At 43.0% G+C, this 22,646-nt stretch overlaps 1 protein-coding gene across 1 annotated transcript in view; it reads right to left on the minus strand.

Moving 5' to 3' along the window:
- The window catches only part of EHBP1L1 (EH domain binding protein 1 like 1), a 539,613-nt gene that overhangs the window by 60,000 nt on the left and 456,967 nt on the right, over nucleotides 1-22,646 (minus strand). The window contains 1 exon segment of the mRNA XM_082271174.1: nucleotides 5,066-5,148. Within this exon segment, the coding sequence (XP_082127300.1) occupies nucleotides 5,066-5,148 (83 nt within the window).

Genomic DNA, 22,646 nt, shown 5'->3' on the forward strand with positions numbered 1-22,646 from the left:
TGTCCCTTTGTTTTCTTTCACACAGAAACACTTCATCTTCTCACCTTTGAGACGTCTTCACTCGTTTTTACCCTCCTGAGCGCACACCGCTTCAGGAGGTCTTCCCCATGCTCACTCAGCTTTCAGGGGGCACACAGGACTGTCCTCTACCCACATGGCGTCAGGATGCAGCCGTTTGTCTGCCTTCCTCTCCCAGCCCACACGGCGACAGGAGGCAGCAATCAATAGGACTTTCTCTGAACAAATTATAGAGCCTTAACTCCCTCATTCTGAACAGGTGAAGGCCTTTCAACTTCCTGCTGGCTAGCTCTGTAGCCAACACCCTATAGTATCAGTGAACTTTCTAAATCAGGTGGAAATGTATCTCCTTCCTGTGACTACATTCCCAGATTTACCTGACTTCCTGTCACATACCCCCCCCTCTTGTTTCAACCCTAGGGTTGGGACACAGATTTCCAGGCACGCATGTGTCAAGCACTGCTGACTCACTGATAAGCCTCCTATTATCCTCAAGCTTCCAGATGAAACTGTTTTGTCATCTTCATTGACGGATTTCTCATAAATGCCACACAGTTTGTCTCTCATCTCATATACACATTCTTCAACTGCATTTTTGGCATCATTTTGCTCCTTCTCGTTTCTGTCATCTTCATTGACAGCTTTCTCATAAATGTCAGACAGCTTGTCCCTCATAACCGTCTGTCCAATCCACCATGGAGGACCGTGATCCATAGGCAACTCAATTGGGCTAGTCTTAATGTCTTCAACATTCTTAAGACGCCTCTCTCTGCAATCCATAAATGTTTTCCACAAAACTTTGAGAACCTTTGCTTCACTAAGCTTTGTTCCAAGTAGGGACTCTTGACATCCCTCTGTGACTTGAGTTGCCTCTCCATACAGCTGTACACAATCATTGACTTTTTGTTGTAAAAGGGAATGATCTTCCTTCTTGAGCTTTGCTTGCTCTAAGATGCTGTGCAGAGGATTTTCCAATTGAGACAACAGGCTGTCACACATTTCTTCAAAGTGACCCCTGTTCCTTTTCCCAGAGATATCAATATCATTCACCAAACATTTCATATTCATAGGCAGATCTGAAGCATTTGCACTCATCAACTTCTTAAACTTTTCGCCCTCCTGAGCGAGTCGCAGTAAAGGCCTACTATTTGATTTGATATTGAGTTTATATTTCTTGCCAAACTCTTCACAGAAGAAGCCAACCAGAACATCATCAACTTTCCTTCCACCAACATAGGGGTCAAAGGCAACAACACAGTTGAACCCAGCGATCTGGGTGGTATCCATTATAGACCTCCTCTCTGCATCAGTGAAGAAGCATGGAACTGCAACACATTCTTTTACAGGTTTCTTCAATGCACTTTCTGCTGAACTATTTGACCGCTCAAGGTCACCTAGTTCTTTTTCTCTATCTGAATTCCACATGGAATGCATCTCAAGATCACGATCAAACTTCTGCCACCCGTCTTTCACCAGTTCCATTTTGGAAACACTCCCTGAAAGGCACTTATTCATTTGCTTCACGTTTTCACCAACAGCCTTAGTTTTCTCCACTAGGTTTTCAGCCTGAACTGAGAAATCACCACATTTCTTACTCAGCTCCTTTGTTTGCTGAAGTTCTAATGATACATTTTCCAATGCTTGAAGTTTTTGAAGGAACGGTTTATTCCAAAGGGGTGATTCAAGCCACATGTCGTCACATTTCTGAGGCTCACTCAGGACAGACCCCAAAACACTGATCCTTTTAAAAACTGCATCAGGCACACTATCCCCTCTTTGGGACAGATCCTCTGTTGCCTGGAATTCCTCTTCCAGTTCCTGCAACGGAATCTTCATCTCTTCTACTTGCTGTTCTAAGGCTCGCTTAGACTTTTCTAGCTCCTGAACGCTTTTCACAACATCATCCTTGGAGCTGACCAATTCTTCCATTTCTGTACGCAGCTGTTTAACACTTTCTAGTTCAGCCTTACACTCTAGAGCTTCCTCCAAAGAGCGAGCCAAGAACAGGGCTTTGCTCTCGTTATCACGCACCTCCGTTTCTGCACGTGCGCGTTCTTCTGCATATTTTGCAGACACAGTCTTCTCTTCACCAAGCATCTGATCAAACTTCTTTTTCACATCTTCAACACACTGTAATGAACCAACGCTTTCTTCCATGCGTTTTTTCATATCCGCTATCTGAGCTTGCAATGTTGCGACTTGCTCTGATAGGTTTTTCTTTGCTTCCGCCTCCTCTTTTAATTGTTCCAGGAAGCCATTTTTCTCATCTTCCATTTGTTTGAGCTTTGTGCTAAAACTCAGCCTTTGACACCTCTCTTCCTGTAAGAGTTCCTGCGTGTCTTGCAGCTGCGATTCCAAGATAGAAAAATCTTCCGCAATTTCTCTAGATTTGCTGTCTGCTTGAGAAAGCTGATTTGTAACATTGTCCAACTCAACCTGCAGTCGGTTTGCCTTCTCTGACAGCTTAGCACACAATCGGTCACCTTCTGACACCTTGACTTGCGATTCCAGAAGCTGTGCCTCTACTTTTTCCCTCTTATGTTCACAATCTCCTTTTCCCTGCATAAGAGCCTTCACCTCATTGGCTAGCATCTGGGAATAAGAATGTAATTCTGCCACACAGGCTTCTTTCTCCTTTAACTGCTGCTGGACACGTTGGGCTTCCCCTTTCCAACTTTCACAGTCCGCACGCCATTCATCTACCACATTGCTCAAAGTAGTGAGCTCATACACAGTACTCAGTAATTTAGCCTCTCTTTCACTTTTCTCTTTGTCGCTGAGAGACAATGTCGCTTTCAGAGCAACATTCTGTTCCTGCGACTCCTGCAGGTCTATTTTTGTAGCTCCCAAAGACTGAAGACTTTTTTCCAGCTGATTACGCAACTCCAACATATCAGCCATACTTTGCTTCTGCAAAGTCTGAATTTCACTTTCCTTTTCCATGAGGATGGTATCTTTCTCCATTATAGTCTCTCTGCGTTTTTGCAACTCGACCAAAAGAAGAGCAGTGGATTCTTCCCACTGTGACACATGAGACTTGAGTAGTTCATTCGTTTCCTGCAAGTTTCTATGCTCCATTTTAAGCAATTCCAAGGCTTGTTCCTTTTCTTCCATTTTCCGTTGCAAGGCATCCAACTCAGCCCTGCACACATACTCGGTTTCTTCCAAACCGATGGCCTCCATTGGCTGCTGGCGTCTCTGTTTCCAGCCTGCCATGCTCTCTTGATGAGCCTTTTGTTGAGCTGCAAAGCTCCGCTGAAAATCCGCATTTGCCTGCTGTTGAGCTGCATTTGCCTGCTGTTGAGCTGTATTTGATATAATCAGTTGTTTCAACATCTCCTCCATTTTGAGCTTACTTTTCATCTGAGCACACTGCGTCTCCATAGCAGTTTCATCAGTGTTGCTAGGGACAACAACCTTCCTCTTTAGTATACTCTCTTTAGGCATGGATGGGGCTGGTTCAGACGGTAACATCCCCTCCATCCATAGAATCCGGTCTCTCATTTCATCTATCTTTGCATTCTTCAGGCGTTTTGAACGCCCCATCTTCAATAACTCCACAAACAAATTTTTCACAGTCCAGCAAAAAATTTTCAGACCACTGTCTCTTTAACACATGCAGTTTTTCTCTCTCTTGCAAGATCTCTTTTCCTGCACACACAGTTTGTGCAGTCACTTGCACCAGACACAACAAAGTTCATCAAATAATTTTGAGACCGCTGTCTCTTTAAAACACTTTTTTTTTCTGTCAGGATCTTCTCTCCTGCACACATAGATTGTGCAATCTCATGCACCAGATAAAGTTCATCAAACATTTGCACTTCCTTGCAGGGATCTTGCTGCTTCTGCCCACTGCATACCTCCACCATATGTGAGGGATTAGCTCGGTGGTAGGCGTAGATGACTCCTTGGGGGGTGCGTTTTCACAGAGAAATAGCCCAAAAGTGCTTGCAAACAACAGGTTTATGGTTTATTCTTCCAATTTCTTCAAACAAGTGCATGCAGCAAAACATCAAAATAAAATAAAACAAAATAAATCCTTGCCTCTGTGGGCGGCTACCTTCTCACAGCTGGAACCTGCCTAAGAAGTCTTCCCAACCTACTGTTGGGCCGACACTGCTGATCCTACAGCAGACACTCAAATGTCCATTTGTTTGCTTTTCACACAGCACAAACATTGTCCATTGAACATGTCCCTTTGTTTTCTTTCACACAGAAACACTTCGTCTTCTCACCTTTGAGACGTCTTCACTCGTTTTTACCCTCCTGAGCGCACACCGCTTCAGGAGGTCTTCCCCATGCTCACTCAGCTTTCAGGGGGCACACAGGACTGTCCTCTACCCACATGGCGTCAGGATGCAGCCGTTTGTCTGCCTTCCTCTCCCAGCCCACACGGCGACAGGAGGCAGCAATCAATAGGACTTTCTCTGAACAAATTATAGAGCCTTAACTCCCTCATTCTGAACAGGTGAAGGCCTTTCAACTTCCTGCTGGCTAGCTCTGTAGCCAACACCCTATAGTATCAGTGAACTTTCTAAATCAGGTGGAAATGTATCTCCTTCCTGTGACTACATTCCCAGATTTACCTGACTTCCTGTCACAATATGAAAAGGCTTCCTTACAGTAAAAGCTATGAAAATGTCGAATAGACTTCCTCAGGAATGTGTTCTATCCAGTTCATTTGATATTTAAAAGTTAGATATTAAGTTAGATGCATTATTGGATGCACAGAATATAACTGTCTAACATAAGTAATAACACCAGATATTGTTGATCCAGGGAATATACAATTATTTTAGGGGATCAGGAGGGTTTTTTTCCCTTATGGTGCAAAGTGGATCATGTTTTAAAGTTTTTTTGGTTTTTTTTGCCTTTCTCTCGATCAACTGTGATTATAAGGCATTGTATATCAAGGTTTTCAATATATTTATTTATTTTTTTCTAATGTTTGAATTAGATACGTTTACATCTTTTTCAACCTAACAATGTAACTATGTAGCTTAACTGAATATGAGAAATATGCAAAAATAATTTTGTCAAGTCGTACCATAGGCTCCTCCTCTTTCATTGGAGCCTCTGTTGTGGGAACTTCACTGGCAGAAAAGGAAACATCTGTAGATGCAGATTGTTCTGTAGCAAAACAGGAAGACAAATAAAAATCCAGAAAAAAAAACAATTATAAACACAAATACATAATAAAATATAGTATATTTATATATAAAGTAGCATTGTAGTTAATACCGCAAGAGTTTACTTCTAAGTGTAGCCATCTTTCTAGAAAAAGTTTAGGCATTCAGTTTCGAACATAGAATTAACCAGAAAAAAATGGTTTGGCCTGTGTTTCAATACTCTTGAAACTGGGCAATGCTATGCCTGCAACGGTCTAGCTGGATGCACACAGGAGAACTTGAATTATCCTAAAAGCTTTAGCTAAATGCAGCTCTGCTTCCTGTTATTTTCTTCCATACCACTCCAATTACTTTCTTGCTAGCACTGTAAAAAGCTCATACAAGTCCCGAAAAATGTACCTCTTCAAAAAAGCTGCAAGTAAAGCAACAGTGACAGCTGGACCTTGCTTTCACTGCTTGCTACCATTAGGATTTATCCTGCTGCTGATGGTAATTCTGGTGGGTCATGTTGGAACCATAAACTGTTGCTTCTGACTGGATTTACACTGCAGTAACATAATATAAGACAAATGTCTGCCATATAGTTGCTGCTTTCTGAATATATGAAAATTTTTTTGTTTCTAGCCACTTGTCGACAAGCTGCCATACTTAATAGGACGGCAGGTCGGCTTTGTCCCGCAAAACGACGTACCGGCACCCACCAGCCGATCAATCCCCGCTGAGCAAAACTTAGTCCACCGGGTGGAAAGCCCATGTAAAAGGACCCTTAGGTGTCCGATCTGTCAGCCACAATGTAGCAGTCCTGCTAAAAATCACTGATCGCCGCCATTACTGGTAAAAAAAAAAAAGAAAATAAATAAAAATTACAAAAATATTTCCCCTAGTTTGTAGAAGCGATAACTTTTGCGCAAAGCAATCAATATACACTTATTGGGATTTTTTTTTACCAAAAATATATAGCAGTATACAAATTGGCCTAAAATGATGAAAAAATTTGATTTTTTGATTTTTTTATTAGGAATGTTATATAGCAGAATGTAAAAAATAATGTTTTTTTTTCAGAATTGTTGCTCTTTTTTTGTTTACAGAGCAAAAAAATTAATAAATAAAAAAATGCAGAGGTGATCAAATACCACCAAAAGAAAGCTCTATTTGTTGGAAAAAAAGGACATCAATGTTAGGGTCCTTTCACACGGCCGCTCCGTGTGAAAGGTCCGCTGCGGGACTTTTTTTTTTTTTTTTCCACGGAGCGGATGACATTTGTGTCATCCGCTCCGTGTGCCCGCATATCATCCTATAAGTTTGCGGATGATATGCGGACATAATGTAAGTATATGGCACTGCAGATGTCAGCGGATGACACCGCTGACATCCGATTTTCCTTCCTTTCCGTTTTTTACACGGAAGAAAAAATGGGGTTCTGTTCCATTCGTAAAAACGGAACAGAACTGAAAGGAGGAAAATCGGATGTCAGCGGATGGTATTCCGCTGACATCCGCAGTGCCATTCACTTACATTATGTCCGCAAATCATCTGCAAAAAAATAGGATGATTTGCGGACACACGGAGCGGCCGTGTGAAAGGACCCTTATTTTGGTACAGCATCGCACAATTGTCAGTTAAAATAACGCAGTGCCGTATCGCAAAAAATGGCCTGGTCATTAAGGGGGTAAAACCTTACAGTGCAGAAGTGACTAGTAGATGCTTTAAGGTTAAACCATACAGTATCTCTTGGGTGTTTTGTGCAAGATTTCCATTCTTTAGTTGCTAGGTCTGTATACCTGCCATAGCTATTACAAGGGCCCCCTTTTTATTTGATTATTAAGTTTTTACTTAGGCTCCTTTCACACGGTCCGCCTCCGTCGGCCGACTCTGTGCTGCTCAGCGGGGGGATCGATACACTGATCCCCGCTGAGCAGGGGATCTGTGTGCGGAGAGGGAGGTGTCAGAGCCCTGCTGCTCTCTATGGGGGAATCGGATGAGAGTGGACCGCCAATCCGCTCTCATCCGATCCCATCCCCTGGATGGATGAAAAATAGGGTTTCCATTAGTCCGGATTTCACGGACAGGATCGGATGCGGATGGCAGCGGGTGTCAGCGGACATGTATCCGCTGACATCTGCTGCTCCATAGGGATGCATGGAGGATCCGATCAGATCCGCCTAAAAAACTTACAGGAGGATCTGATCGGATCGTTCGTGTGAAAGGAGCCTTATCTTATATGAAAAATGAACATGAAGGAACAAAAACTGCTCTGCAACAAGTAATGAGACTCCAAAGTAGGTTTTAACACATCTGAAAACTATGGCAGTTAGAACGTCAACTAAACATATCCATTTTTTGTAAACTGAAATTTGTTCCGTAAAAACGTATGGGTTAATTGTTCATGAGCACCTAGTTATAGCTGTGCTGCAAGCATAGTCTATCAATCAAAATACCTTTGTCTACACACACATGTAAACTCATATTAGTGTATGCGCCAGCCTCATCATCACTTGAGTTGGGCAAACTGTTCAGCCCGAGCATGAGTTCGGGCCGAATAGTAGCTGTTCGGCTGTTTGACGAACACCCGAATTATCAGGGCATTCGACAGTTTGTTCGGCCCGTTGAACGACCACAATGATGTGCACCACTGCACAGTGCATTGGAGGCCCCGATTGACTCAAGCAATGAAAGCTTTGCCCAATCAGGGCACAGAGCACTGTCAGAGCCATGATTGGAGAAAGTAATGATGACTCTATCCAATCATGGCTCATTGCTCTTAGTCCCGCCCCACAGTGCTACTAACGAATTAGTGTGCTATAGTGTACTATAGTGATTCTATTGTCAGTGTAGGATATCAATTTAGTGTGAATCTAGTGATAGTGCAACATGAGTGTGGTTTGACCATTCATTTTAACTTTAGTGTCACTTTAGTGAGAGTCTAGTGATAGTGCAGCATGAGTGTAGTTCGACCATTCATTTTTTTCTTTAGTGTCAGATTATTTTGTTAGGGCAGGTTTCCTGCAGTATATTTCAGTGTGTTAATGTGTGTTTATTACAGAATAGTTCAGTGCACTGGTGCACGTTTAACTAAGTATATTTCAGTGTGTTACTACACATTTAACGCTGTACATTTCAGTGCGTTACTGCACGTTTAACGCTGTATATTTCAGTGCGCTATAGCACATTTAAAGCAGTATATTTCAGTGCATTAGTGCACTTCAAGTATATTTTAGTACATTACTGAACATTTAACACATTTTATTTCAGTGCATTAGTGTACTTTAACAAAGTATTTTTCAGTGTGCTACTGCACGTTTAACACAGTATAGTTCAGTGCATTAGTGCACGTTTAACTAAGTAAATTTTAGTGTGTTAGTGCACGTTTAACGCTGTATGTTTCAGTGCATTACTGCACGTTTAACACAGTATGTTTCAGTACAGTATATTTCAGTGCATTACTGCACTTTTAAAGCAGTATAATTCAATACGTTACTGCACATTTATTGCTGTATATTTCAGTGTGTAGGTGCACAATTAACGCAGTATGTTTCAGTAAAGTATATTTCAGTGCATTAGTGCATGTTTACCACAGTAGATTGCATTCCCATAGTGCAGTTTTACTGCAGTAGATTGTAGTGTGTCAGTGGAGTGTGTCTGTGTAGTGAGTACTCAAGTGCACCAAAAAAAATTTTCCATTGATTTCCACATCTTTATTACATTTTGATTCAGATGTTGGTTCTGATGTTGAGGAAGGTAGGAAAATGAGCCTACAGAGAGGAGAGAACACCGGTAAACAACAAATTGGCAGTTATGTTCCCCAGCTGCAGTGTATTGCCAAGTTGTCTTCAGTGATAATGATAATAACCTCCTAGAATGAAAGGATGAGGTGCTGAACTCAGTTTCCATGTTTTTTTAAGCCATGGCTACTTTATATGACGACCCACAGAAAACTGTCACCGCAGAGTCTGCCCTTCACTCCCTGGTGCAGGGAAGATGACCAGTAGAGGATTACATTGGGGAGTTCCGTAGATGGGCAGCTAGACGCTAGAGACTCTTATCCAAACTTCCATCCAGCTAGATAGGTGTCTGCGGGAGCGACGCTTTGAGCATTCTCAGACCTTTCGGCCAACCTGGGTACTTCCCAAGGTCCTGGCTCCAACACTTCCTGCCGCTGCTCCTCTAAAAATCTCCAATATAGAACCAATGCAAATTGGTCTGCTTCGACCCGATTTAACCCCAGAAGAAAGAGGACGCAGGCGGCAAAATAATCTCTGTCTCTACTGTGGAGCGTCAGGACACTACCTTCACAACTGTCCTATTCGGCCAAGTACTGTAAGTCCAGGCACTTGTGCCCTACATATCTTCAGCTATCCGGATCACTATCTGCTCACATTATTCTCCCCATCTCTCTGCAGGTGGCTGGAAGGGAGGTCAAACTGCGGGCAATAATTGACTCTGGAGCTTGCAGCTACTTCATGGACATCAACCTGGCTAAAGACTTGCACATTCCTCTGACTACCAAGGATCAAAGACTAGACATACACCTAGCTGACGGCAGTCCACCTAGTTCAGGACCTGTTACCCAAGAAACAGTCCCCGTTCTCACAACCACAGACACAGGGCACCAGGAACTTCTCTGTTTTGATGTGATCAGATCTCTAATTTTTCCAGCTATTCTTGGAATCCCGTAGCTACAAGCCCACAATCCATCAGTGGACTGGTTCCAAGGGGAGGTCACCATCTCATGCAGCTACTGCCGCCAGAATTGCGGTATCCCCATGCTAACCAACCCACATACATGTCTGACCATACAACCAGCGACAGACACCAGTCTTGTAGTCCCTTTGGTCTACCATGACTACCTTGACGTCTTCGACAAAAAGAAAGCCGAAACCCTGCCTCCACACCGATCATATGATTGTCCTATTGAGTTTCCCCTGGAGCAGAAATTCCCTTCGAGCTCATCTTCCCTTTGTCCGAGGTGGAATTGGAGGCTCTCAGACAATACATTGATGAGAACCTAGCCAAAGGTTTCATTCGTTCCTCTTCCTCACCTGCTGGAGCAGGCATCTTCTTTGTTGAAAAAAAGACCACTCCCTCAGACCTTGCATCGACTATTGGGAGCTCAACAAAATTACCATCAAGAATAGGTACCCTCTTCCACTCGTTCCAGAGTTGTTCCAGAGGTTTTGAGCGGCCCGGATATTTACAAAACTGGACTTAAGAGGGGCTTATAATCTGGTTCGCATCAGAGAGGGGGACGAGTGGAAAACGGCCTTCAGAACACGATTTGGCCACTTCGAATACCTCGTGATGCCCTTTGGGCTATGCAACACCCGGCAACATTTCAACACCTGTTCAATGATATCTTCCGAGAGAACCTTGACTTATTTCTGATCGTCTACCTGGCTGATATCCTGATCTTCTCCACCTCTCTTGAGCTACACCGAATTCACGTCAAGAAGGTATTGAATACCCTCCGCAGGCACAGTTTGTATGCCAAAGCAGAGAAATCTGATTTTGAAAAACAATCTTTTCAATTTTTGGGACTCATAATCTCCGTTGGGGGAATCTCCATGGATCCCCAGAAGGTCGCAGCAATCCTAGACTGGCCCGCTCCTACAGACCGAAAGGGAGGCCAAAGATTCGTAGGCTTTGCCAATTTCTACTGGAGATTTATTAAGAACTTCTCCACTATCTAAGATAAGTCCTGTGAGCAACCTCCCTATCTTAGATTTTTATATAGTGCTGCAAACACTTCACTTCTCAGAAAGTGCACAGTGCCAAAATTTTGAATAATTAGTGTTGCGCAAAAATAAAAATCTATATCAATATGGATATATTATATTATTGTCCACCCTAATTCTAGTATAGGTGATGTGTATAAATTTCCAATTGTTAAAACATAAATAGTAAAGTGCATACCATCTTAAAACATCAATGAGTGGTATAATCAATTAAATAAAATTAAAAAAGTGAAAAAAGTGCTGAGTGCTAAATCAATAATTATTGTATCAATCTTCCTTAAATTATTATGCTACAAATTGTGCTATATATATTCTCTCATGCAGTGTGATAATAAAAAATGGGTGCAATCAACTATAAAATACCAGAAGCAGTCCACAAAGTGCTTAAAACTTAATAATATATTGAAAATAAGTCCGTAGTGAATAATTAGTGCCAAGTGCTTATAAAATGTCCTTTATTTGTGCTCGGGCCACCCAGTATGTGGCTGTGTTCCCGGCCAAAGTGCGTGACCAATGTGTCACAGATTCCTGTCACACCGTACACCCCCTTGTGATTGGGCGCTCACCTCATATAAGGGATAATAAGACCCAAAACGCAGACAACGGTTCCTCCTGGAGCATAATAATTTAAGGAAGATTGATACAATAATTATTGATTTAGCACTCAGCACTTTTTCCACTTTTTAAATTTTATTTAATTGATTATACCACTCATTGATGTTTTAAGATGGTATGCACTTTACTATTTATGTTTTAACAATTGGAAATTTATACACATCACCTATACTAGAATTAGGGCGGACAATAATATAATATATCCATATTGATATAGATTTTTATTTTTGCGCAACACTAATTATACAAAATGTTGACTTCTCCACTATCATCGCCCTAACTACTCAACTTACACGTCTCCATACCCGTTTCCTCTGCAATCAGGAAGCCCAAGTAACCTTTGAAAAACCTAAAACCTTGTTTACCTTTGTTCCGGTGCTACAACACCCAGACCCAGCACTCCCTTTCGTTCTTGAAGTAGACGCTTCTGAAGTGGCTTTCTCAGCGTCTGGGCCCAAAAGCTCTTTTAAACCCAGTAGCTTTCTCTCTCTCTAAGAAATTAAACCAGGCCGAGAGAAACTACGACGTAGGTGACAGAGAGCTTCTGGCTATTAAAGTGGCCTTCGAAGAGTGGAGATATCTAGTGGAGGGCGCCAATCACCCGATCATGATCTTTACTGACCACAAAAACTTAGAGTACCTGAGGTCCACCAAACGTCTAAGACCCCGACAGGCTAGATGGGCATTACTCTTCTCAAGATTTAACTTTAATTTAACTTATAGACCAGGATCCAAGAACAGGTAGGCGGACGCCTTGTCCCGGATGTTCCCCAAATCCACGGAACCTGCTCCACGAGCACCATTCTTTTGGCCCAGAACTTTTTACTGATTCAACCCAGCTTGAAATTAGTTATTGAATGAGCCTCTGCTAAATGCCCTGAATCTGAACAGGCCTTGTTAAGGAAACAAGATGGATTACTCTGGCATCAGGATAAGGTCTTCGTGCCTCAGGAGGCAAGGTTTCAGGTCTTCAAGACGTACCACGACCACCAGTTAGTCAGCCACTTTGGATTTCGTAAAACAAGTGAGCTCATCCAACGGTCCTTCTGGTGGCCCAACCTTAGTTGAGACTGTAGAGCCTTTGTTAAATCCTGCTCTGTGTGCCTACGTAGCAAGGGTGACAAGACAAGGCCCTGGGGACTACTGAGACCCTTACCTATTCCTAACCATCCATGGGAAGGGATCTCCTTGGATTTTATTGTGGAGCTTCCACCCTCTGAGGGTTTTACTGCCATTATGGTGGTGGTGGACCGCCTGTTGAAGATGGCCCATTTCCTACCCTTGGTAGGCACTCCTTCAACAAATGACACTGCACACATCTTCCTCAAGGAAATTGTGAGACTCCACGGCTTTCCCAGTAGCATTGTTTCTGATCGGGGGGTACAATTTACCTCTAAGTTTTGGAGAGCTCTTTGTAAAGCACTGAAAATAGAACTTTGCCTCTCATCAGCTTACCGTCCTCCGAGCAATGGACAAACAGAGCGTACAAATCAAACCTTGGAGCAGTACCTCCGCAGTTTCTCAGCCTTTTCACAGGATGACTGGGCCTTGTTGCTCCCATTTGCGGAGTTTGCTTATAACAATTCACTACACTCAGCCACAAACCAGTTTCCATTCTGGGCCAACTATTGATTCCACCCACTTGCCTTTCCTGAAACTATATCTGAATCTGCAGTACCTGTGGTTCAGGACAGACTTGCTTTTATACAGCAAAACTACCAAACCCTTCAAGAATGCATACTGAAGGCTCAAACCGAATACAAGAAGTTTTTTGACAAGAAACACAGGGGGAATCCCTCCTTTAAAATTGGGGATGAGGTATGGCTGTCTACAACCAATCTGAAACTGCCTTGCCCATTGAAGAAGCTGGGGCCTAAATACATTGAGCCGTTTCCAATTAAACGTGAGGTAAACCCAGTGGCTTTTGAATTATCCCTTTATAAGGGAGCCAGCCCTTTTCTAAGTTTGATCTTCAGCTTCTACCAACGTCCCTTGTTTCCTGTTTTCTGTGATTCCTGGTTTCTGACTCTGCTTGTTACACCTCTGTCTCCGGCTAGCTTCCTGACTTTGACCTCGGCTTGTTTAACGGATCTACTCTGCCTGCTACCTGTCCAGACCTTGGCTTCCACTTGACCTTGTCTTCTCTGCTACCCACCTGGCACCAAACCTTGGCTTGAATGATCTACCCTCTGTCTCAGCGATCCTAAGTACCTGCTTCATCTCACAGGTGCCACCTGCCTGCAGTAACCCCACAGCACACCAGCGGTATCCCTGAACCCTTTCTGCAAGCAAGTCTGCATGAAACCTGTGCGACTTTGGGCCTAACTCCTCCTGTCTCACCTCCAGGGAGTTTGAAACTTAGCTGCAAGGTAGGCCTTTCTCCATTGGCCTCCAGCACTTGATACCTGATAGGATTGCTCTTCAAATAAGTATGATACTACCAGCAATGTTTTAAACTACTCTGAATGGGCTACATTCCTGACAACTGTGTTTGACAGTGATCTGGGCTTGCCTACACCTAATCACATGGTAAAAAGGGGTGTGATTTGGCCAAGTAGCATTTGCTAGCTGAACGCAAAACACAGCTCACTGGGAAATGAAAGAAAACTGTTCTGAATAACCTGCTTTCAGAACAGCTTTGTGGAGCTTGGACTAATGTGACTGCATAGTGAACACATGATCTTCAGGCTGCTTCAAGTGACCTGAAAGTGTGAGCCACTAGCTACTTAGGGGTGGTGGGGGTGCACTATAGTGGATGTACAGTGACCACCTGGTTCAAAACATGCACAATAAATCTCATTGATGACATTGTTCCTGTATGTACTGCCTGCCCCAAGTAAATGTCCAATGGACATTTCCTAATGTGTTACTAGCTTTGGAACCCACATTGTTGAGGCAATGAGTATATTGCTGCCATATGGATAAGTAGCTGGATGTTTGTGTCCTAAAATTGTGTGTAATTTGTGCTGTTCTTTTCTGTAGAAACCAGTGATGATGAGGAGGATAGCAGCAGCAGGAGGGCACTCCTCCTCGGGCCCACTATAATTACTTTGACTGTGAATGTCTGTGTTCTGTGTCCATGTTCAAACTTGGGAGGACTGCAATTTTTTTGTTGCTTTCTTATATTGTGTGGTTTATGTATTATCAGCCAAGGTGGACAGAAGGGAGATGGAGGAGGAAACAGGCCAACCCTGCCCAGAGGACGCCCCTCTGGCTGGAGATCACTGTAAGTACCTTCAATGGATTTACATACTTTGTGTCCCTTTTCCAAATTGCTGGAATTGATTTTTTTTTTCTGTGGGTTTGTAGTATAATCCCATGTTTCCACCATACAGGAGGAGGAGGAGGGCAATGTCGGCAAAGGCGGCAGCCTCCCCTCAGACCCACTGTAAGTACCTTTAATGGGATTCACACATTTAATGTGTGTGCTAGGGGGATGTGTATATGTGCAAATGTAAGTTTTGTGAAGATCCATTGTATTGCAGCTAGATGTGATAGGAAGGTTGAAGTGTTGGACATGGAGGATTGGAAGTTTCAAGTTCAAGTTCAATTACAGTCTATTCAAACCATAGGTGTTGTTGGTAATGGACCCACCACCTTTTGAGTGGATCCAGGACAATTGCCTTGTAGTATAGTTTAACCACTGGGGCCCCTACACCCATCACCTTTTCTGAGGCATATAGTATTGAGCTATGGACTCTTGGGCGTTTGCCATTCCAGATGAATGAGTTGATTGTTAGTTGGAGCCGAGAGTACTGGTCTTGCAGAAATGGGGACGGAATTGAGTGAAAAAGATAGAGGATATGGGGCAAAAGGAACATTTTAACCAGGGCTATTCTCCTGGCCCAAGACGCTTTAATTGAGGGCAGTTGTTGGGAAATGTCTTGTAGTTTTTTAGACACTCTATCTAGATTGACTCTGACTAGGTTTGTTGAGGGGGTTAATAGTTGAATACACAGGTATGTTAGGGAGGAAGCCGGGGCCCAAGCCAGTTATTTGTTGTTTCAGGTGTGCGTTTGGGCCAACTCCTAACATGGAGGATTTTGAGAAATTAATTTTGTAGAGAGAGATTTGTCCAAATTGGTTAAGGAGTTCAGTAAGGGCCAGTAGGGACCGGATGGGGTTGGTAAGGGCAACTATCAAATTGTCTGCGTATAAGCCTATCTTGTGGGAAATGTTAGCGATTTGGATACCTGCTATATGTGGATGTGACCCGATTGCTTCATCTAAGGGTTCCATCACTAGCGCAAAAATGAGTGTGAAATGCGACCACCCCTGCTTGGTGCCATTAGTGATATCAAAGGGCGTGGAGATGATGCCACCCATTTGGACTGTAGCTGAGGGGGAGGAGTATAAGCCCAGATTAGCTTTAGAAAAGGTACCTTGGAAGCTAAATCTTTCCAAAGATTGCTGGGAGGTAGAGCCAATGTATTCTATCGAACGCCTTCTCTGCATCCAGAGATAGGGAACAGAGCATCCTATGGTGCTCCGCCCATTGGATAAGATTGATGAAATTCCTGGTGCCACCCGGGGCTTGTCTTTGGGGCACGAAGCCTACTTGGTCAGTGTTGACCAGGTGTTGAATGTGTAGGGAGAGGCAGGTAGCTAATATTTTTGTGTAAATTTTGATGTTGGTGTTGAGTAGCGATATAGGCCTGTTATTAGCCAGGGCGATTTGTGACTTGTCTCCCTTGGCGATTGTGACAATTATCGCTTCGAGAGATTCTTTAGGTATTTGGCCTGATTGAGCGAATTGGGAATATGCGTTACAAAGATGTGTACTAAGAATTGCAGGAAAAGTTTTGTAATACACATTGCTGAAGCCATCTGGTCCTGGTGATTTATGTAGTGGTAGGTCATTAATCGCATTTGTTATCTCTTCTTCAGAAAAAGGTTAATTTAATGCTGTGAACTGAGTGTTTGTAAGTGAGGGGAGGAGTATCTGATTTAGAAAACCATTATTCTGGGATAAGTCAGGAGCGGGTTCAGAACTGGATAGGTTGAGGTTGTACAACTTGGAGTAGTACTCCCTAAAACACTCTGCAATATCTTTTAGGTTGCATACCCTATGGCCCTGGGCATTGTACTTTAAGGGGATCCTGGCCATCGCCGCTTTGCGTTTAACTTGTCTCGCTAAATGTGCTCCAGGTATGTTACCTTGTGTTTACTCCATGAGTCTAAGTTTTTTAATGTGATGGTCAAATGTAGAGTGTAGGTATGTGTGGAGTTCATCTCTCAATTTATGTAAGGCGGTTGTGCAGCTTAATTTGGTTTTGTTTGTTTAAATGTTCAAGTTGTCTAATTTTCATGCGCTCAAAACGTTTTCGCTTCCCTTGGGCACCCAGCTTAATAAATATGCCTCTCACACAGGCCTTGTGTGCATTCCAGAGGAGTGAGTCGTCGGTGACTGATCCAGAGTTAAGGGAAAAGTACATCTCTATTTCCTGTTTTACCCGTTTCTGGTATTCTGGGTTGGAAAGGATGGCTATGTTCATCCTCCAAAGGGAACTACAAGTGAATCTCGGGCCATAGTCAAGTGTGATAGTTACAGGTGATATCGCCTATGGTTGCCTGTAAGATGGTATGGAGAATACCCTTGCGTACCAAGAAGAGGTCAATCCTGGAATAGGACTTTTGGGCTGCTGAGAAAAACGTGTAATCTTTTTCTGAGCCGTGCAAGCATCACCAGGGGTCATAGAAATCTTCAGAGTGGATTAGGGAGGAGATCGCAGTGGAGTGTCTCCTGAGTGGGCTAGATGAGTCCAAAGACACACAGGATAATTTATTCTTTTGGGAAGGGTTGCAATTTAGACAAAATTGATTTGTAAAATTGTTTGTGTTTTGTATTAGGGGCATACATGTTGGCAATTACTAAGGGGATGTTGTTAAAGGTGGCTGAGAGAATTAGGTATCTGCCCATCAGAACTATGTCCATGTAATGTAGTTGGAATGCTACTGTGGAGCGGACAGCAATCATGACACAGGTCTTATTGGGGGCATTTGCGAAATATTGGTTCGGGAACATTTTGTGTTGGCATGTAGGGGCTTTTGAGCTAGCAAAGTGTGTTTCTTGGATGCAAAGTATGTCAGTACTGTGAGAAATCGGTTCCCTCCAGAGCCTGGGTGATTTGAAGGGGCTATTCAAGCACTTTGCGTTGATGGTCAACTTAAGTGGCATGATGCTCAGGTGTAGGCACCGCTTTCAAGGCTCAGATAGAGTCTAGGAGAACTGTCCAGTCTTTTGCCCAAATGTGAGAAGGTAGAAGGCAATACAGATAACAATGCGTAAAACCGTAATACTTGAAAGCAGTGAACAACTGTAAAACAACAGTGTGTGCTTAGCACACTTCCTAACTGGGGGTGAAGGTGGTAATGGGGTAGGCTTATCTTCCAGGGAGGTTAAACGGGAACAATAGTTCCAAACTGAAAAGTCTGCCAGGCGAGCTTAGAGTTCATAACTAGGTAGGAGAGGGGTTCTAGTTTCTTCGATCCTTGGGCTTTCCTAGGGATACAGCCTTATTTATGGTATTGTGACGGGCCAAATCCAGGGTAGGGGTAGGAATGAGGCCCCAGTTGTGGAGCTGTTTATAGCCCTCCTTCAGCGAGGTGATAGTCACCTGTTGGCCCCGATGAGTGACCAACAGTTTGGTTGTGATGCCCCATTTGTATATCAATTTATTATCTTAGAGGACCTTTTGTTACAGGTGTGAATTCCCTCCTCCTCTGAGCAGTAGCTGCGGATGGATCTTGGAAGAGTAATACTCCTGCGTAAGGGTAAGGCAACGAGCGGGCAATCCTTGCGGCCCTCAGGAGCTGGTCCTTGATATGGTTATAGTGTACCCTTGTCAGCACATTTCTAGGGACTGTGTCCGGGAGATGTCCAGGTTTTGGGATTCTATGCGCATGATCAATGAGCAAATCAATTTCTGAATCCCTTTAACTTTTATATTGTTACAGCAGGACCTGTTCTACAGGTCTGCCACTTTCAGCTGCAGTTTACAGATCATTTCAGCTTGCTCTTCCTGAATATCTACCACCTCGTTGTGGGCTGCTACCATATCTGAGAGTTGGTGCTCCACATATTTGGAGTTATCCTCCGGGGTTTCTATTCTGGCGGACGAATGGTTAACTGAGGTTCTGAGCTTTTTTGAATACCAGTCTGAAGCGATAGCAGCATGGATCTGAGTGCAGCTTCAGAAGCTGGCGCATCCATGGCAGGGAAGTCAGATAGGGAATCAGCAGCATTATCATCCTGTTCAATAAACTGATTAGGCATGGAAGCCATCGCTGGGTGACATGAGGGAGCTGCTGTGGTGGGCAGTCCGCCGCATCCAAGATTTGGAGTGGCAAATGGAGGTTGGTCCTTCTGCTGACCACCCCCTGCTGTCTGATTATTTTTTTAAATGATTTTATTTTTTTATATATGTTTTGTAAAATAAAGTTTTACTTTTATTACATATTCTAACTTCTGTCTGTCGGTCTGTCATATTCAAACTTCAAAGTCTGTCATATATATAATAGGATATACCTGGTACAATAATGATAAACATAAATATTAGTGATGGGCTTGATGTTCGAGTTGAACATAAGTTCGACTTGAACATCAGCTGTTCATTTGTTTGCTGAGCACACAAACAAATAAGGGCGCTGGGCGGGAAGTTCGCCTGCCGATGAGCGCCCCATAATGCACTGCGCTGTTGCAGTGCATTGGTTGCTGATGATTGGCCAAAGCATGCACCTGACCTGTATGCTTTGGCCAATCACAGCACAATGTCCTGACAGAGCCATGATTGGCCAAAGGCAGGGTGCCTTTAGCCAACCATGGCTCAGGGGTGAAGTACACACCCCACACTATACTGTATAAGGCTGCCGTTTATATGGCAGCCGTGTATAGCATGTGACAATAGAGATTAGGCAGGTAGTTAGTGGATAGTGTGTTGAGTTATATTAGTGCAGTCAATGTATTGTACAGGCATACTCCAGTATTAAAATGTATGGATATGTTGTAGTCCTGGGTCCCCTCTCAATGTATTCCAAGTTTGGTGTCCCTGTCACTTATGGTTCGGGAGCAGTGCCATGTCAAGCTGACCAATATTTCCCATAGATGCCAATGAGCACTGAAAGCTGAAAATTAGTCTAGGCAGGAAGGGGGTGAAAGTGCCCTGTATTTAAGTGGTTAAGGGGAAGCCTATGACAGAATTTTTTTACAAAACGGCATGGGGTCCCCCCTAAAATTTATACCAGACCAGGAAAGGGGGGGTGAGCTAACACCATACTAGCACCTCCTGAACCATACCACACCGCCTGCCCTCAACATGGGGAGGGTGCTTTTGGGTGCCCCCCAAAGCACCTTGTCCCTATGTTGATGGGGACAAGGGCCTCTTCCCGACAACCCTGGGCTGTGGTTATGGGGGTCTGCAGGTGGGGGGGCTTATCGGAATCTGGAAGCCCCCTTTAACAAGGGGGCCCCTAGATCCCAGCTCCCCCCCTGTGAATGGGTATCAGGTACATTGTACCCCTACCCATGCACCAAAAAAGTGTAAAAAATTAAAAACCACTGAACACAGTTTTTGACAAATCCTTTATTAAAAAGAAAAAACAAAAAATAGTGCCCCTCGCTACAAATCCATTGTCAATCACGACACCCGCGGGGCCCGAAAAATAGGGAAAAAAAAACCCTGCTTCACCTCTTCTGAGGCTCCCTGTTGTTTGAACTTTGACAGCTCTTTTATAGGCAAGGGGCGCAGCCACAGGGTTACACCACCTGGGGGCCCCGCCCCTTCTGATATCACATAACGTGACGTCAGACAGGGGCGGTGCCACCGGATGATGTAACTGGGTGGCACCGCCCCTTGCCTATAAAAGAGCTGTCAAAGCTCAAAAGCGGCATACGGCGGGGAGCCTCAGAAAAGGCGAAGTAGGGTTTTTTTTTTCTATTTTTCAGGACTGGTGGGCGTCGTGATTGACGAAGGATTTACATTGAGGGACACTATGTTTTGCTTTCTCTTTTAAACCACTTGCCTACAGTGCACTTTCACCCCCTTCCTGCCCAGACTGATTTTCAGCTTTCAGCGCTCTCACACTTTGAATGACAATTACTCAGTCATGCAACACTGTACCCATAAAAAATTGGTGTTCTTTTTTTCACACAAATAGAGCTTTCTTTTGATCATATTTAATCACTACTGGGTTTTTTATTTTTGGTGCTATAAATAAAAAAAGACTGAAAATATTGTGAAAAAACGCATTTTTCTTTGTTTCTGTCATAAAATTTAGCAAATGAGTAATTTTTCTTCACAAATTTTGGCCAAAATTATACTGCTACTTATCTTTGGTAAAAATAACCCAAATAAGTGTATATTATTTAGTCTTTGTGAAAGTTATAGAGTCCACAAGTTATGGTGCTAATCATTGAAAATTGATCACACTTGACCACACCTGATGTACTGAAGGCCTATCTCATTTCTTGAGACACTAAAAAGTCAGGAAAGTACAAATACCCCCCAAATGACCCCTTTTTGGAAAGTAGACATTCCAAGGTATTTAATAAGGGGCATGGTGAGTTTTTTGAAGTTGTCATTTTTTCCCACAACTCTTTGCAAAATGAAGATTTTTTTTTTTACAAATTGACGTATTAACAGGATATTTCTCTCACACAGCATATGTATACTTGCAACTACACCCAAAAACACATTCTACTACTCCTCCTGAGTATGGCGATACCACATGTGTGAGACTTTTTCACAGCCTGGCCACATACAGAGGCCTAACATCCAAGTAGTACCGTCCGGCATTCTAGGAGCACAAATTACACATATAATATCCTGACAACCTATCGCACTTTTGAAGGCCCTGGAGCACCAGGACAATGGAAACCCCCATAAAACGACCCAATTTTGGAAAGCAAACAGCCCAACGTATAACTTTTGAGGCATAATGAGTCTTTTGAATATGTCATTTTTTTCCACAAGTTTTTGGAAAATGTGGAAAGAAAATGAAAACACATTTTTTTTACACAAAGCTGTCCATTTATGCAATATTTCTAACACATAGCATGTACATAGCAAAAATTGCACCCCAAAATACATTCTGCTATTCCTCCTGAGTATGGCGATACCACATGTGTAACACTTTTTCACAGCCTGGCCACATACATAGGCCTAACATCCAAGTAGCACTTTCACAAAGTTGTCCATTTATTCACTTTAAGACTGGGCCTATTTTTGACACTTGGTGTTTACAAGCTAAAATCATTTTTTTTGCTAGAAAACTACTTAGAACCCCCAAACATTATATATTTTTTTTTTAGCAGAGACCCTAGAGAATAAAATGGAGATCATTGCAATATTTTTTTATCACACCATATTTGCGCAACAGTCTTCCAAATGCAATTTTTTTTAAAAAAATTCACTTTTTTGAACTAAAAAATAAGAAAACAGTAAATTTAGCCCAATTTTCCATAATGTGAAAGATAATGTTACACCGAGTAATTAGATACCCAACATGTCATGCTTCAAAATTGCGCATGCTCACAGAATGGCGCCAAACATTGGTACTTAAAAATCCCCATAGGCAACATTTTAAAAATTTCTGCAGGTTACTAGCTTAGAGTTACAGAGGAGGTCTAGGGCTCAAATTATTGCTCTCGCTCTAACGATCGCGGAGATACCTCACATGTATGGTTTGAACACCGTTTACATATGTGGGCGGGACTTGCGTATGCGTTTGCTTCTGCACGCGAGCTAACGGGGACAGGGCGCTTTCATTTTTTTTTTTCCTATTTATTTTATTTATTATTTTTTTTATTTTTACACAGTTTAAAAAAAAATGTTTTGAACATTTTTATTCCTATTACAAGGAATGTAAACATCCCTTGTAATAGAAATAGGCATGACAGGTCCTCTTTATTGTGAGATCTGGGGTCAAAAAGACCTCACACCTCACAACTACACTAAAAATGAAAAAAAAATAAAAAATTGTTGAAAAAGGAAAAAAAAAAAAAAAAGCGGCCCTTTAAACCGGTTGCTAGGCAACGTCTTTTGACGTAGCTCCGGTCCTCCAAGACCATTGAGTCGAGTGAGGGTCATCTTGCCCTCACTCAACTTCCTGTCTCTGAGGATCCGGGACCGGATAGTTTTCCCCGCTGCCGGCG

Source organism: Pelophylax lessonae (assembly GCF_965119305.1).
Source record: "Pelophylax lessonae genome assembly, chromosome: 10".
Taxonomy (NCBI): Eukaryota; Metazoa; Chordata; class Amphibia; order Anura; family Ranidae; genus Pelophylax; species Pelophylax lessonae.